Below are 16,691 nucleotides of genomic sequence, written 5' to 3' on the forward strand. Positions count from 1 at the left end.
ATGTTTAGTTTTCACTGCTTAGACTCTTTCACTTGCAATTTACTCAACTAGGTGAATGGGAATTGACTGGTCAGCTTCACTTCTAATGTTCTGTTTCTACTCCATTTCACTTTCCGTTTAAAAAGATGCTGGTATGTTTGGGATGCAAATGCGATGAAGAGCAGCGTTCATGTAATCATAAACTGGTTTCCATTGAAACTCTTTAAAAAGATTTGTTTATGTTGGGAGTTAGCACAAAATATAATTATGTAACTTCATGATTAGTCAGTGTTTGGATAGATGCTTGTTGTAGACAGTTTACTAATTGCATACAAAATAAAGAATAGTGAATTGCATAGAGAAAGTGAATAAGGAAGTGTTATTTACCCCTTCACATAACACAATCTAGGGGTCACCCAATAAATTTAATAGGCAGCAGATTTAAAACCTATACAAGGAAGTATTTCATTCAGTGCACAGTCAATCTGTGGAACTCATTGCTTGGGTATGTTGTGAATGTCAAAAGTATAACTGGGTTAAAAAAAATTAAATAAGTTCATGGAGAATAGGTCTATTAGTAGCTATTAGCCAAGTAGGTTAGCGATGCCACCCCATGCTCTGGGTGTCCCTAAACCTTGGAGAGCCAGAAACTGGGACTGAATGACAGGGGATGGATCACTCTATAAATTGCCCTGTTCATTCCCACTGAAGCATCTGGCACTGGCCACTATCAGAAGACAGAATACTGGTCTAGATGGACCATTGATCTGATCCAGTATGGCAATTCTTATGTTCTTATTACTTCTGGGGGGATTCTGTGTGACTGCACACCCACAGAAAATGCATCCCCACCCTGCAGAATTCCTGTGCTTCCCTGCAGAAAACTGTAGGGAAGCCGGGGGTGGGTGGGTGGGGTGGGGAGGTGGGGGAATGACCCTGGGTGCAGGGTTTTGGGCGGGGGGGGGCACCGAAGATTGCCCCCCTCCAAACAGAGGTGAATCATGGGGGGGACAGACGGGTTTACGTGCCACTGTCCCCCTCCCCGTAGAGTCTCATTGCCCCTGCACCCCCTGCACGAGCCCCTATATATCCAGATCTCCCACTGAGCCACTTTCCCACATATTGCCCCACGCAGAAACGTCTCTGGGACTGAAACGTCTCTGTCTCAGGAAACACCTGGATTCCCACACTCCAAGCCCCACCACACTTGGATTCTGCTGGATTGAGCCTCCCTGCCCATAACTGGCGCAGAGGGGCAGGGCCAGCCCTTGCACTGAGTCAGGGTCAGGTGCAGCCTCACTGCTTTGTGTCTGTACTGGGGGAGGTGCAGGCTTCAGGGTGATCTCCCACCTCAACGTAGTCAGTGGCCTTTGCTCCCCACTGCCTGCTGGAGCCACATTTATTTATTGACAAATACAATTTGCAGAATTTTATAGAATTTTAAAATATTGTGTGCATAATTTTTAATTTTTTTGGCACAGAACTTTTAAGTTTGGCACAGAATTCCCTCAGGCGTATCTTATGCATATTTTAATGAGAGCAAGGCTGTCCAAGAAAAAGTAATTGAAAGATAGTTATGATGCATTCTTGAAGATAAGCAGTCTAAAGTTGATCAATTTTTGATTTTGTGATTTTTTTTAAAAGGACTCTGAAAATTATGGGGAGAACACCGACACGAGCGAACACACACACACACACACACACACATATACACGCACAGAGTGTGTGTGTATATATGTGTGGATTTTTATTTTATTTATATATATAAATTTTGTAAATTTTTTTTCAGGGCATTGAAAAATTCGTCATTGAGGACACAGAAGAGGCAAGATTAAACTATGAAAAATATCCCAGAACTCTGAACATAATTGAAGGGCCCCTGATGAATGGCATGAAAGTTGTTGGTGATCTTTTTGGTGCTGGAAAGATGTTTCTGCCTCAGGTAAAGACTAGAATAATCCCTGTCTCTTGTATTTCCACAAGTTTAGCCTAGCCTCTCTATTATCTATCCAGTTGTTGCTTATAATCAGTGTCCATAAGTGGTTCTATCCAGCTTCCCTTTCCAAAGGAAGTGGAATGTTTAAATGCTAAAAAAGTAGATGTAGCTATTAAGATGATGATGTTTTTTGTTCTTTCATTGCACATGACCCTTCTTTGTAGGTGGGGTTTTGTTGGGTTTTCTGTTTTGTTTCCTTCCCTTTCTTTTCAATTCCCCATCTCTTTTCCATGCTGCTTGGTGGGCACCTCTTTGACCATTGCATTGTAATTTCATCTTTAGTGGATTTTACTTAAGGGCCTGATCCTGAAAAGAGGTGAGCTCCTTCAACTCACATTGAGCTATTTATGTTTGGTGGTTACTAAGCACTTGTCAGGATTGGGCCACACAGCCCTGCTCCTACAGTGAGCTCCAGGCACTCAGTGGGGCTTTGCATGGAGCAGTAGTTGGACAGCATGGAGCTCACCGCAAGAGTGGGATCTGTGTTTGCAAATGTGTATTTTGGTTTGCAGGTTTTCTGTGACTGGTTAGAAAAACAGGCTGTTGAAGGGCTGTAGTTTCTCTGTGTCTGACACTCCTTTCCTCCATTTGTCAATTCAGGTGATAAAGTCTGCTCGAGTTATGAAGAAGGCAGTTGGCCACCTCATTCCCTTCATGGAAAAGGAAAGAGAGGAAAAGAGAGCTAAATCCGTCAGCATTGAAGAAGAGGTAAGTTGTGCTCTCTTGTGCTGTAACTCTGTAAAACTATCTTTCACTGAAGCTGGGCTATAGATCTATATGAATTGTTTGTTTTAAAAACCTGAAATCTAGGCCAGGCACACCTCAGTGTGTGAACTTAGGCGTGGTTCCAAGTGGATCTTGTACGAATTAGGGCTAGGAGTCCAAATCACGTGGCACGCTCAGGCTCCGCATGGCTGTGACCTGAAGCCAAACACCAGAACTTCTGTGGTTGGGTCTGAAATGTCGTATATGTTTTTAGTTTGAACTTCAGAATTTGTGAAATAACGCTGGTAAACTGAAAATGACAAATCCCATATGGCTTTGCCAATTATCGGGGGCCTGGATGCGATGTCAGATCCAAATTCTGCAGCAAGATCTGCTTTCTGCGGTTTGTCAGCAGCAGATGTTGTGGCAAATGGAAACTTCTGCAGCAGCATAATGTAAAAGAATTTTAAAAAATCAGGAGAAATCCAGAGAAATGGTAAACCTAAAATTTGTAAGTTTTCTTGGGCTTTTCCTTAGATGAATACTTTTCAATGGATTTATAGTTTTGTGCTGCGGACATCAAGGCCTCTTGATATAGAATTTATTTTCCATTTGCTATCCATTCTTTACATGGTTATGCCTTTCATGAAATAATGGTTAAACATTTTTTTTTTTTTTAAATGCTGGAAAGAAGGACTTTAATAGAAAAAAATTCCGTATAATTTAACGGGAGAGAGAGAGCATGTCTTTTTTTCTCTTTCTCCTCCCTTAGCCATCTCTCATGGATTTTTCTCTCTCCTGCTGGAGAATGATTTTGCAGACTTTTTTTCCCTTCCCTTCCATTCGCAGCAGCAACATATTCTTTGCTTCTGCTGCTCTCTGTTCCGAACCAACTCCTGTCTATTTTAAGTTGTGTGCACCCTAGTATTCCTCCTTAGGGTGACTGTCTGTATCTGATCCAGTGCCAATAAGAATCTGGACTGGGCCCCGTGTGAGCTTTGTGACCTCTGTGGCATTTGGTGAACTCTGTGTCACCAAAGAGGGAAGCTAACAGAGTTTGAGGGATTTTAAGAAAGAGTCAGCTCCTGCTCAATGTAAGACTGCTGCTCTGATGGGGAAGGTGGGAGAAAAATGAGCAAGACTGAGCAGTCCCTCCTGCAGCGTCTGCTCGGTGAGAGCTATAGAGTCTTCCCCTGGAAATACTGCTCCTGGAGATAGCTGTTGAGCAGGAGGAGAATGCCTTGCAGCCTCCATCTGAAAGCACGTTTGCACACTTGACAGACTTCACTTTTTCATGGTTCCTTCCAGGACCATTTCAGTCACTGAGAGGACAAAAGGTCTGCAACCACAGCCAGTAGCAGAATAAAAAGAGTAATTTGGGTCCGTAGCCATTACTGGAGCACTCCACCTCATTTGCAGCAATCAAAATGACCATGTTTAAATAGAGTACATCTAAAATAAAGTACTTGTCTAGTATAGATTTTATTTCTTCCTTTCCCCTTAATGTCTTTATTTCCTTAGAGCTTTCATCACTGGCTAAGTCTATAGTGGTTACTAGGTCATCATACTTTCATATAGTTTTCCCCCGCCACTCACTTGATTAAATAGATTTTTAAATTTATTTTTATGTATTCCAACAGAAAACGCTCCGCAAAATTCATCACTGTAGTTCCTCTAAGATGTTTCCTAGTGAACCATCATTAGGTGTGGTGTTCTCAAATGCCCTCTCTCCTAAAAGAGAGAAGTACTGTTAAGAGATTAGCCATTTTAGTAAACAGCAATATCCTTGAGGAGCTAAGGATTTGTAGATGATCAGAGATGCAAGCACTTCACAAAAAGACTTATTAGTGAGAGCAGCAGTGATTGCTGAAAGAACACTTCATTAGTAGGCACGCTGAGATTTATGGAGATGCATAATGGAAAGTGTTCTAGCAAGCCCAGAAAAGGCACCGGAGGCTCCAAGGAGGAGATCTGGTGACTGTTCCTGGATCCGTATAGGAGAGAAGATACTCAAAATGTATATTTCTAGTTGTATTTTAATATGCAATATTCTCCCCTCTGCCTGGGCTCTGCTTGATGCAGGGAAGCGGGGAGCCATCATGGAGCCTATGACTGCTCCCTGTCCTGCACCAGTCCAGACATGGAATTATAGCATCCTATGGACTGCTCTAAGGTATGCCACTGACATACGGTTCTTGAGGGAGAATCACTATAGGGGACTCTACTTTTGCCACATCACTGGCAGTGCCCTCTGTGCCAGCATTGGGGGTGCATCTGGCGCTGAAGCTCCCTCGTCTAGGTTTACACCCTTGGTAGGTTCTGATCTTTAAGGGGAATTCTCTGCTGGCCATTGATGTCCCGAATCTGGCCAATTTGTGCAGCTTGAGTCATATAAAATAGCCAGGTTGGACTAGAGAGTCTGGCCCGTTATTACTGAGTTGTAGAAGATTCGAACTCTTTTGGTGTGTGTGAAACTTTACTCCTCAATTCCTTTCCATCCATAATTCACTTCCCTTTCAGTACAACATTCAAATAGATCAAAATTATCCTCGAGGCACAAACGTGCACTTGGTTCTGAGCAGTCGTTCTCCGTTCTAAATATTTTATCTAATTAAACTAGAATATTAGTGCAATTGTTATATTTTAGAGCAGCGGTACTACACAAGTTCAAGTCTGTGTAACCCTGAACAAAATAGGGTTCAGCTCTAAAACAGTTTTACCAGTTAAATCGGTCTCAGAAATCAGTTACTTTTCAGTTAATAATTGTCATTTAATATTGATTTGTGTTGCAGTAGCACTAGGAACCCCACTCGTGGACTAAGACCCCATTATGCTGGGTGCGGTACAAACAAATTGAGCCTTCCTCACAGTTATAAATACTGAGATGTTTGTTCATCTTGCAGGACCCTTACCATGGCACAATAGTGCTAGCTACTGTAAAAGGAGACGTACATGATATTGGCAAGAATATCGTGGGAGTGGTACTAGGCTGCAACAATTTCAGGTAATGAGCTTAGCTGTTTGTCCCTGTTTTCTTTACAGTATAATATTCTCTTCTAAATTATAATAAAAATTGTTGTCAGAAGAAACTAGAATAGGGCAAAAAGCAAGGGGCAGGATTGCTAGTCCTATGAGTTAAAAACAGCAACAAAAAGAACCAGGAAACTGACTTAAACCCACAAGGTTTTAGAAGAAAAATAAACGGGTTACTTTTATGTGCCATTTGCTTTTGAACCTTTAAGGTCCTTTTTTTCAACTTTTTCTTCACAGCCACAAGCCCTTGAAACTTGAAGGTCTTTGAGAAGGTTGATAATTTCTTTTTTTTTAAAATTTAAACTGAGAGGCTCACCTAGCACTGAGGCCCCACCATCAAAATCCAGGGGAAGTACCCACATGACCCAGCTTCCTGCTATCAGTTGCTGGGAAGAAGGAAAAGCGAGGATTTCAGACAGGGTACTGTCCCAGGATACTGCTTGGGGCAGGGACCTGTATTTCATATCAGCCTCTGGCTAATAGGCATCTTATAAATCTAAAATTCTTCCCTTTTCTAGCTACTGGAAAGAAGATTAAACTTCCTTTTTTTTTTTTTTTTTGTCCCTTATGCAGAACATCCTAGCTGTTGCAAGGGGTGTGGAGGTCAGCAGCAAGCAGAGTACTTGGATACTTGGCTCCTCCCTCCCCCTTTGTTTGGCTTCTTTTCCCCATGAATAACTCCTTGTCTGCCAAAGCAGCATGGAACTGACATGATTCTTGTTGCTTTTCCTGCTGCCCACATGGTTGTGAATAGCAGCTTGTGGAACTGACCAGAGGCTTGTCAGCCTTGCTCTACTGCTGCTTTGCACAGTTATGAGCAGTAACAGAGGCACTTGAGTTACCTGTGCAGATTCAGAAAGGTGACACTGTATTGGTTTACTGTAAGTGTGTTTGGAAAGTTATTTACACAGTCATAAGGAATAGAAAGTTAATTTTCTTGTAAAGGAAAACATAAGTTCTACGTAAGTTTATGGTACAGGTTGCCTCAATTGCCCAAAGCAAGTGGATTTTTTGAGCCCTGATGTTAGTTTTTTGTATTTGTTTATTCTGTTCCTCTCTTCACACTTAAAATTTACCACCGTAATGTTTTACCATCAGTAACTTATTGCTTACTACTTTTTAAAAGCCTTCACTACATTAGTGTTTGAACAAAAGTTCAACAAATTTGAACAAAAAAAATGGAAGAATGAGTGAAGTTAAATACTGTCAAAATCATAGTTTAAAATACATTTGTTTGCCACCAAAATTGTTATGTGAAAACAGCACTGCTTTCCATATTATTTGTGTTTAGTTTGTTCACATCTCTTCCCCCTCCATCCCTGTTTATTACATAAATAAAAATAATGTGGAAATTTTTTAAAAAAAAGTCGGACTGTGCAATTTCTCAGTCCTCTCCTCTCCCCAATACTTTATCCTCTGAAATCCGTTCAGGAGCTGAAAGTCCTCCAGGGTCACCAGTATTTCCAGAATAATAAACCTGCAAAAAGGGACCACCTCCCCCTTCCCCCCCACCACCTTTGCCTTCAGATTTCTGTGGTCTTCCTCTATAATACAATGCTGCAGTACTGGACCAGTGGTTTATAATGAAGTGTTTTGATCTTCATTCAGAAATGCTCTGTTTTTGTTAACTTTAGGAAGTCTTGTACCATTACATTTCTTTTTACAGAGTTATCGATTTAGGAGTCATGACTCCGTGTGATAAGATATTGAGAGCTGCTATTGAAAACAAAGCAGGTACAGAGATTTCATTTGTACTTTTCAGCTGTTTGATTTTAAACACATTTGAATTATATTGCTGATGAGGCATACTTCTAAAGTTTGAGAAACTTATGAATAGCATGGCAGTGTAAAGATTTTACCATAGATAAGTAAGAATTTAAGTACTTATTCTTTTTTTATTGTTGTTGCTACTTGTATCTGGTATTTACTTGACACCTTTTATCCAGGAATTTCAAAACACTTGGCAAAATAATACCTATGTGAAATGGTAAATCCTATTATACCCATTGCACAGATGGATAAACTGAGGCTTGGAGAGGTTAAGTGATTTCTCCAATATGTCACAAGTCAGAAAAAGAGTTAGGAATAGAACTCTTGGCCTCTAGAACCATTCTGAACTTGTAAACCAGTGCATGTTAAAACCAGAATTCATCTTTCTAGGACAATAAAGAACTACTTGTCTGGACCAAGTCCCAGTTGCTCTCAAATTATGTGTTGTGGCTTGGAGGATGTGAACTATGCAGGAATACAGATGGGGGTTTGAAAGCACCAGTATGGTAGATGAGGGTCCCCAAGGGCTGTGTGTATAGTAATCCAACTCCTTATGCCTTTTTGAAAGGGCGCACTCACCACTAGTGTGTCCTCTCATGGCTAGGCATGGTGTAGCAGGTTCTGTCACCTCTAAAGCTCCCGGCCAACAATCACTTTGGCCTGGTGGTGCTCTCTTTTCCTGGAACTCAGCCCTCTGCCCAGGTCATGATTTAAGTCCACCTCTTCCATGGTAACAAGAAGTGCAGCAAACCAAAGTCCAAAACCTTGTATCAGGTCCTCAGCCCTAACTCTGGGCCCTCTGGTCCTCACATCTTTCTCTCAGGGGCTTCACTCCACCTTCTCCAGTGGCTGGTAAGGGAACCTAGGCCCTCTCACTCCTCTGGGTTCCAGCCCAGGGTCCTGTAGCGAACAGACAAGGTCTGTCTATTCAAATCCAACCCTGCTCCCTCTCTGGGCTTCTTCCAACCATAGCCTTTTATTGAGGCCTTATTCTCACACTCTTCTCTAAGGGCCAGGGATTTGCAGGACTCTCCCCTGGAATCTCCCAATCAAATTCCAAAGTAAAAGTACAAAAGAAAAGCCCACTTCTGCCGCCTTTGAGCTTGTTCGTTCATCCCTCTCTGGTGCTCTGTTTTGTTCCTCAGCTGAGCACTTTCCAGACTTTCTCCTTGGAAGTATAGGTTCTGCACTTTTATCAGAGCTCACCACTGGAGCGTGCTTCACCCTGGTGGCTGCTCCATGTGTCTCCTGGCCTCTTGACAGACTTTTCTACTTAATGGAGGATCCCAGGGCCAAATCTCACTTTGGTCTCTCTCCTCACAACTGCTCTAGTCCCAGAAAGTGACTGCAGAGTTCCTGCCTCTCCTCCCTGCAGTGCCTTTCTGCTCCAGATGCTCTGCCTTTAAACTATAACCTCTCAGCTGGGACTCATCTTTAACTGAGCCTGTTCCACACTCCAGCTACAGCCAGGCCTCTCAGGCCCACAGTAACTCTTTCAGTGTGTGTGTGCGGTATACACCCCATCACAGCCTTATTTAAATTTTGAGACTGTGGTACTTTGACCAAAATTTGAAGTGGTTTCTGCCATCTGGTTCTTCCATCTTGAATGCCTAACTTGAGATACCTTAGGTCTCAAGGTGGTTGGGAGATGCCACTGGTGGGCACCTCCCAACTCCATCTGGAGTCAATGGGAGCTGCGTATACTCAATACTCTGAGAACGAGGCCCAATATGTCTAAAGTTGGGCAATCAAAATCATTTGCCTCTTCTGAAAATTTTGTATCTTCCAGTTAGGTCAAAACTACCACCCAGTGCTTCTGAAATACTATCTTTTATTAATAACTGCTGTGTTTTTACAGTACACTTTCTCTCTTTGGTGTCTGAAGCACAAAGCTGATTTTAAAATTTTTCATCTGTAGCTAAACTTCGTATTGTGCAATACTACTTTCCTAAGTAAATTTTTTTTAACCCATTTTTGTTTAATCTGTAATAGATATAATTGGCCTGTCTGGTCTGATCACACCTTCTTTGGATGAAATGATTTTTGTTGCCAAGGAAATGGAGAGATTAGAGATCAAGATTCCTTTGTTGATTGGAGGAGCAACTACATCTAAGTAAGAAAGATATTTTGAGGATATTTTTAAAATACCATCAAATATAAGATTTTTTTTTTTTAACAATACATAGAAGGGTAACTCTTCTCTCCGCCATGTACTGCTGCTGTTATAATTTTCATCTCGAGGAACCCAAAACTCTTTTACCACCATGGACCAGATCCCCACCCTCACAACACCTTCATGGAAGGAGCTGAGCAATTTGGCTCTGATCCAGCAAAGCACTTCTGAGTGTACTTAACTTTAATCGTATCATGATGATGCTGTCATCATCATCATGGCAAGTCCCTTTGCAGATCAGTCACCATGCAGATTCACCTTTAGCTAGGCTTTAAGCAGATGATGATTCCATTGACTTCAGTGGGCTTGTTGACATGCTTAAAGTTTAAGCCTATTTTTAAGTGCTTTGCTGGATCAGGATCAGTGTGTGCAGCAGCTTGGGGATTGAACTCCGGGTCCCCTTGAAGCAGGCTAAGAAAGACACATTCTGGCCACTTGCACACATGCCACTAAATACTGAATTTGGTAGTCTGTTTTGGGACTGTGATCTCATTCTCTTGCATACATTAAAATGAAATGGTGTTACTGTTACGATTTTCTAAAAAACAATGTTGACACCTGACATCTAATATTAACCTTCTCAATAGATGTAAGCAGGTGACAACTCTGGAGATGGCAGAGGTCAGTTCTTGACCCTGTGGAAGCATTAGTATTGCTTCTTTCTTTACCAGCAGCTTGTGCATATTCTGATCAGTGGTCCCATTAGTCCTGGACCAAGTGGCCTTGGCAAGATGGTTCAGTAACATTACAGGAACTGACTAGATTAAGAAGACCATTGTGATGTAAACTTTAAAATACAGCAACCTTTAAATCTATGAAATAACCTTTTTACTTGCATGGGTCTCATTCATTGCCTATAATGTTGAGATTTCAAATATTGAGACTTTCAGCCAAGCAATTTTGTCCTAATTAGTGGAGGGCTACCTGCCTCCAACCCTAAATGTTAGTCATTTGTGGGTCCCAATGCACAGTCATTTTGAAACAGCCTTGCACAGTTCATTCATATGAAGATGAAGTAAACTACAAGGATGTAAGCTTCATTTCAGATTTTGGAGAGTAATTTACATATGTACAGTTTGTTATACGTTGTAGTTTTGTGTATATGCAGGTGTGCAGACACAGACTACAATGCATGTAAAATGTATGTGGACTTTTAAATCAAAGGCACGTGCTTCATCACAGATTTTGGAGAATGAGGCATTTTCTTTATTACTCTTCAAAGTAAGATAACACATTTACTTTTACATTCAGACAAATACACTTCAAAGGCTGTTTATGAAGAGCCATCTGCACTCACCCTGTGGAGTCCAAGTTGCACCCATTCTAGTTCCTTTCCATAGATGAATGTCAATATTACAAACACAGTCATTGCTTGGGTGTGGGGAAAATAAGTTTTGCTGAGGGAGAAGGGGATGCATAGATCCACAGACAGGATATACATAGTTGGGCGTCTTTATTTTGAGAAGCACATACTTCCATTATTACTAAAATGTCTCTTAGTAATTGCAAACATAGTGGCAATGTATTACACTTGATGATTTTATGAAAGATAATTTTAAAAATATTAAAAAGATGCATTCTCACTGTATAACGGTGCCATGTATCTGTCCATTCAGGTTTTTTCCCACCTTTGCATATTAAAATAAAGGTCGGGAGAGGTTTGGACCTTAAGCAAATATTATTCCTTGATGACTGAAATCCCAGACATGGTTATCAAAAGAAACCAAACTAAGATCCAAAAGAGGTAGCTTTCACAATTTATACTGCAGAGTTATCAGTAATACATACATCACCCACCTTGTGTCTCTCTTATCCTGGGACCAGCAGTACTACAACATTACTGCATATAAAGATTAATATGACAACTCATATTATGGGCTATATTTTTTACATTGCATTGTTAAATGCACAACTCAAGACTTCAGCACGGAGAATTGAAGGTGCAAAAATGTGGAATTATTTTCACTTTATTTACACAAGGCTAGTGCCCAAACCACTGACCCATCCTTTTGCCCTTTGTTCTCCTGTTTTGGTGTGCAATACATTTTGCACATCTACATGTTACAATTATGTGTGTAATTCATTTTTTAATTACTGCAGTACTGGACACAACTGTCAAAACTAAGTACCACAGGTAGCCAAGTGTGCAGTTTGGTGGTACTGGAAGCAAGAGTTTAAGGGTGTTGGAAGCCCTAGAGCAGTTGCAAGCAAGATATGATGTGTGAGTGTGTGAGAGAGAGACCATGTCTCCCTCTAGTGACTGGTCCTAGCAAGGACCTTGCTCAGACAGCTTGCCTAATGTGCGCATTACAAAGTTCCTCCTTCAGTTCAGGTGAGTGGGTGCTTGTGCTTTTGGTTCTAACGGCTGTGGGTTTGTTACATGTACCTACAATAGAATGCCTTATGTACTGTCAATCTCAGTACATCAGTTGTCTGTGTTAGCGGAACACTGTTAAAGGACAAGAGGCCTACTTAAACAGAAAAAAGAAAAGGAGTACTTGTGGCACCTTAGAGACTAACCAATTTATTTGAGCATAAACTTTCGAAAGCTTATGCTCAAATAAATTGGTTAGCCTCTAAGGTGCCACAAGTCCTCTTTTTCTTTTTGTGGATACAGACTAACACTGCTGCTACTCTGAAACCTACTTAAACAGAAGTACTTGTAAGATGTACGGAAGGAACTATAATATTTTTTTCTAGTGGATTTAGCCTTAAACGTCAACCTCATGGGGTATTATGAGGCTCAATTAATTGATGAGCACAATTCTGTTCTGTATTGCAACCTTTTGAAAGTCAATGAGGTTGTGTAGGGGAAGCTGGCACAGAATTTGGTTCAATATTTGTAAAGAATTTTGATACCCTTGGAAAGTGCCATTATACATATAAATTATATCTGTGTTTTTATTGATCAATTTACAGCACATGAATGGATTAATTTCATCTTCTGTTCTAGTTGTAAATTTACGATTTCATTGTCTGCCAGAAGAAATCTTGGCTTTTTAAAGTCTTTATAAAAAGCACAACCTTGAAAGTGTCTCGGTGCATCATGGTTTTGAAAAGACTTGTACCTTGGTTTGCAACACTTACTTTTGTTCTGTTTTCCCATTTCAGAACACATACAGCTGTGAAAATTGCCCCACGGTACAGCGCACCGGTCATTCATGTCCTTGATGCATCCAAGAGTGTGGTGGTTGTAAGTTCTGGATCGCGGTTCTCCCGCTCAGACACACCCACCCCACCCCTTCCCATAGTGCTGTATATTTTATATGAAGTGGCCTGATCCTGCAAGTTCACCTGTGGGTAAAAGTCACCCTGTTCATTGGGCCAGATCAAGGCCTGTGCACTAGTGAAATCCCACTGAAGCCTATTTTGAGAGCCTAAGTGGGAATGAAGAGGTGCCTAAGTCTTGAGCCGGCCCTTAGCAAAGGGTGCATGTGCAGACCAACCATTCAGGTCCCTTTGGTTAGCTTTTAACTTTTAAGAATGTCACCAATAAGCCTCTTCCTGCTTTTTAAAAGCTAACTCCTACAGACCGGGTCTGCCTGGTAGTACTCATCATGACACTGTCACCAAGAGGAGGGAAACCCATGGTCAGGGATACCCCCTATCTTCTACGCTGGGTTGAGTTCATTGCCAAGCAGGGTTGTTTTCAGAGTGTGTCAGCGAGTGAAGCAGTGCTTCAGGTTTTTGTCAGGCCAGTTCATGAGCTGGACATCAGGCAACTTCCGCTTGGAAGTAACATTCCACATTATGAGGGTGTGGCCAATATATGGATGAAATGAAGGATTAAAAAGTTATTCCATAGGAACTCACCGGTTTATCAGTTGGAATCATCTCTCACATTGAGAGCTGGCCCCATGGTGATACGAAGTAAGATTTGTTCCCTAGACCCAGCACTGCTGTACATTGTTGAAGCTGGTCATCACCTTAAGGCATATTGTTTTAATCCATATCAATTGCCAGTATAATATCTACATAAATAAACACAATGCACACAAGGAAATCCAAATGTGATGAAAAATAAATATCTGCAACTCCCCCACACTGTCACTCTATCAGATTTGTATGGTGTTATGCTGCTTTTGAATGCAAAAAGCAGTCATGGACAAAATTAAATATTTTAAGAACAGAAAAATATCGTAGTGCTACTATGTAAGTCCATGGCATGCCCACACCTGGAATACCATGTGCTGTTTTGGTGACCCCGTCTCAAAGAAGATATATTAGAATTGGAAGAAGTACAAAGAAGGGCAACAAAAACGGTTAGATGTATGGAACAGCTTCTATATAAGGAGAGATTAAAAAGACTGGCACTGCTCATCTTGGAGAAGAGATGACTGGAGCACAGGGGATATGATAGGTCTATACAGTTGTGAATTTGTGGAGAAAGTATATAGGGAATTATTATTTACCCCTTCACACGAACCAGGGGTCACCCAATGAAATTAATAGGCAGCAGGTTTAAAACTAACATAAGGAACTATTTCTTTGCACAATGCAATCAACCTGTGGAGCTCATTGGTAGGGGATGCTGTGAAGGCCAAAAGTATAACGGTTAAAACAAGAATTAAGTAAGTTCATGGAGGATAGGTCCATCAGTGACTATTAGCCAGGGTGGTCAGGGTCACAACCCATACTGGACACAGAAAAAGCCCTAGGAGTCTGTTTATGAAGGAAGGGGTTCACCCAGAGGAGTTGTGGAGAAGAAAACCTGTGGAAGGCGGAGTAGAAAGAAACAGAGGGAAAGAGTAGTGAGTGGGTGTCTGTAAACTTCTGACTGCTAGAATCTGTGTCTGGACAACAGGGGATGGATCATTTGATAAATTGCTCTGTTCTGTTCTGTTCATTCCCTCTGAACCATGTGGTCCTGTCCACTGTTAGAAGACAGGATACTGGGTTAGGTGGACCATTGGTCTGACCGAGTATGGCCGTTCTTATGTTCACATGTAAATTGTGATATGAATCATAGAAATCTCAAATTACATGCTTTTGCTCGTAAATATATTATCCTGGGGTTGGCTTATGCTTTTTTCAAACTTCGTTTCTTCACATTGAGTAATTTCTTTTTGGGAAACACCTACAGTACTGTATCTTATAGATCTGCCCCCTTGACTCCATAAAAATATCATTTTCGTACTCCACGATGGATGCGTAAAAGCAAAGTATACGTTAACTTTATGGACTCTCTGTTTTTTCAGTAAGCCAGAAGTTTGAAGAAGCTTTGAGAATTTCAAATGTTAAGTCTTAGTTTTAAAACGATCATGTCGTCTAGAGTTCATGTTAAGTGATGAGTTTTTTCCTAACATGTTCTGTCATTAAAGACTGCATGCTTTAAATTTTAAAGGAAAGTAAAGACTTAAAGTACTGCCATTGAAAATGACTGATGATAGAGAAGACAGTTGCTCAAAGGACCTAATAATCTCCTCCTGGGGTAAAGGAAATAAAAACCTTGAGGATGGGGGGGGGGGGGAGGAGTGTCATCATTTCTCTTCCATATCCTCCAAACCTCAGGGAAACTTCTCTGTAGGCCTCAGGATCTACTTTTGGGAAGGGGATCTGCCAAGTGTTGGCAGAGACAGAGGACAGCTGCACTTCGTGGTGGTGTTTCTCCTGTCCCTTTCCCACAGAGATTTCCCCACTGGAGTTAATGCTGATGGGGGTCTGCATTATCTTACTGGATTCCCTCTTCTGAAACACCCTCTGATGGGATATTCCCAGGGGAAGCAGCTCCTGGCATCAAAGATAAACCCTGTGCCTCTGCAGTGCCTTTATGTGTATGTCCCTGGACTAAAGCAGATCCAATGAGACATAAGGTTTCTGTGCATCAGTGTCCCTGCCTGTTCTGTGGGAAGAAAATGCTTGTTATGGACAAAATCCGAGCAGCATTGTGAAAAAAGTTTCTTTAATATACTGTTGAATTGCCTGAGTTTGGGGTTGCAGCTGAGAACTGAAAAAAGATGCTAACACAGACCCCAATCTCCTAATTGCAGTTTGCTCACTTGAGATGTTCTTACGATTTCCTGATTGACTTTGGCTGACTTGTTTCTCAATTACTATGATTGTCTAGCCCATTATATTTAACTGCCCGTTTCCACAACTACAGTGACATAAGGAATCATTTAAGAGACCTTGATTATAATTCAAGGCATTTTGCAGTGACAAGCTATTGAATTGGGTGAGGCTAGTTGCTGATTCATTGTCTTCTGTTCTGTAACTATTCTAGAAGATAGCAGTGTGGTGCTAAGATGGATGCTGGTGCATTCAAACTGCCGACCAAGGGAGTTATGGGGTATGTGCTGTTCCTCAGAACAGGAAAATTGCTCATAGAAAAGAATGTGGAATCCTCTGGCTGAGCCTTGGCCTGGTTCCTGGGCCTGCTCAGAGTCTGTTAGCAGTCTCCTCCTCTCAGCACTTTCCTTGGCCAGGCTGAACTCTCATACTGTCGTACAGGCATTGTGTCTTTTTGGTAACATGGACAAAAAAGAACATGTCCTAATCATGTTAAGGACTCAAGGAGCCACATCCTAACTCCAGTAGATACACAGTCAAAACATGCTTTATAACACCCACTTCTTTCTTTCCTTCCTATCTCCAGCAAATTGACCCTGTATGAGGTGAGGTTCATTCACTTCTTGGCCATCCCCTTGTGGCTGGATCTGGGGATCGCTCTCGTCTGGTCCGGCACCCACTTCTGTCAGTCACTCTGTCTCGACAGTGGTCTCTCCTCCCGTACTTCACAGCAGTCCCTCTTCATGACTCAGTCCTCTGGCAAGGTCAATGTGTAGTCTTCCCCTTCTGTGGTATCAGAGTTCCTCCAGACCAACAGTCTGTGCACCGTCCCAGGCAGTGCTTTGTGCCAATTCCCAGACTGTGCCACTTCCCCAGAGGTTGGTAGGGGAAGCTGGACCCATCTACTACTCCACATTGCAGCCCAGGGACCCTGTCAGCAGCCACCAAGGTCTACGCAGTCTCAACACTCGCTGCTCTTTCCCTCTGTTTCTTCCTACTCTGCTTTCCACAGGGTTTCTTCCCCAC

The 16,691-nt window shown here is 41.7% G+C and overlaps 1 protein-coding gene across 5 annotated transcripts in view; it reads left to right on the forward strand.

Annotated features, from left to right (window-relative positions):
* MTR (5-methyltetrahydrofolate-homocysteine methyltransferase) overlaps positions 1–16,691 on the forward strand; it is a 77,760-nt gene that overhangs the window by 48,971 nt on the left and 12,098 nt on the right. For all 5 annotated transcript variants that reach the window (XM_073338202.2, XM_073338204.2, XM_073338203.2 and 2 more), the window contains 6 exons: positions 1,769–1,921; positions 2,576–2,683; positions 5,584–5,684; positions 7,380–7,447; positions 9,476–9,596; positions 12,768–12,849. In XM_073338202.2, coding sequence (XP_073194303.1) covers positions 1,769–1,921; positions 2,576–2,683; positions 5,584–5,684; positions 7,380–7,447; positions 9,476–9,596; positions 12,768–12,849 — 633 coding nt within the window. The remainder of the gene's footprint in view (positions 1–1,768; positions 1,922–2,575; positions 2,684–5,583; positions 5,685–7,379; positions 7,448–9,475; positions 9,597–12,767; positions 12,850–16,691) is intronic.

The sequence above is a fragment of the Lepidochelys kempii genome, chromosome 3, assembly GCF_965140285.1.
Source record: "Lepidochelys kempii isolate rLepKem1 chromosome 3, rLepKem1.hap1, whole genome shotgun sequence".
Lineage (NCBI taxonomy): Eukaryota > Metazoa > Chordata > Testudines > Cheloniidae > Lepidochelys > Lepidochelys kempii.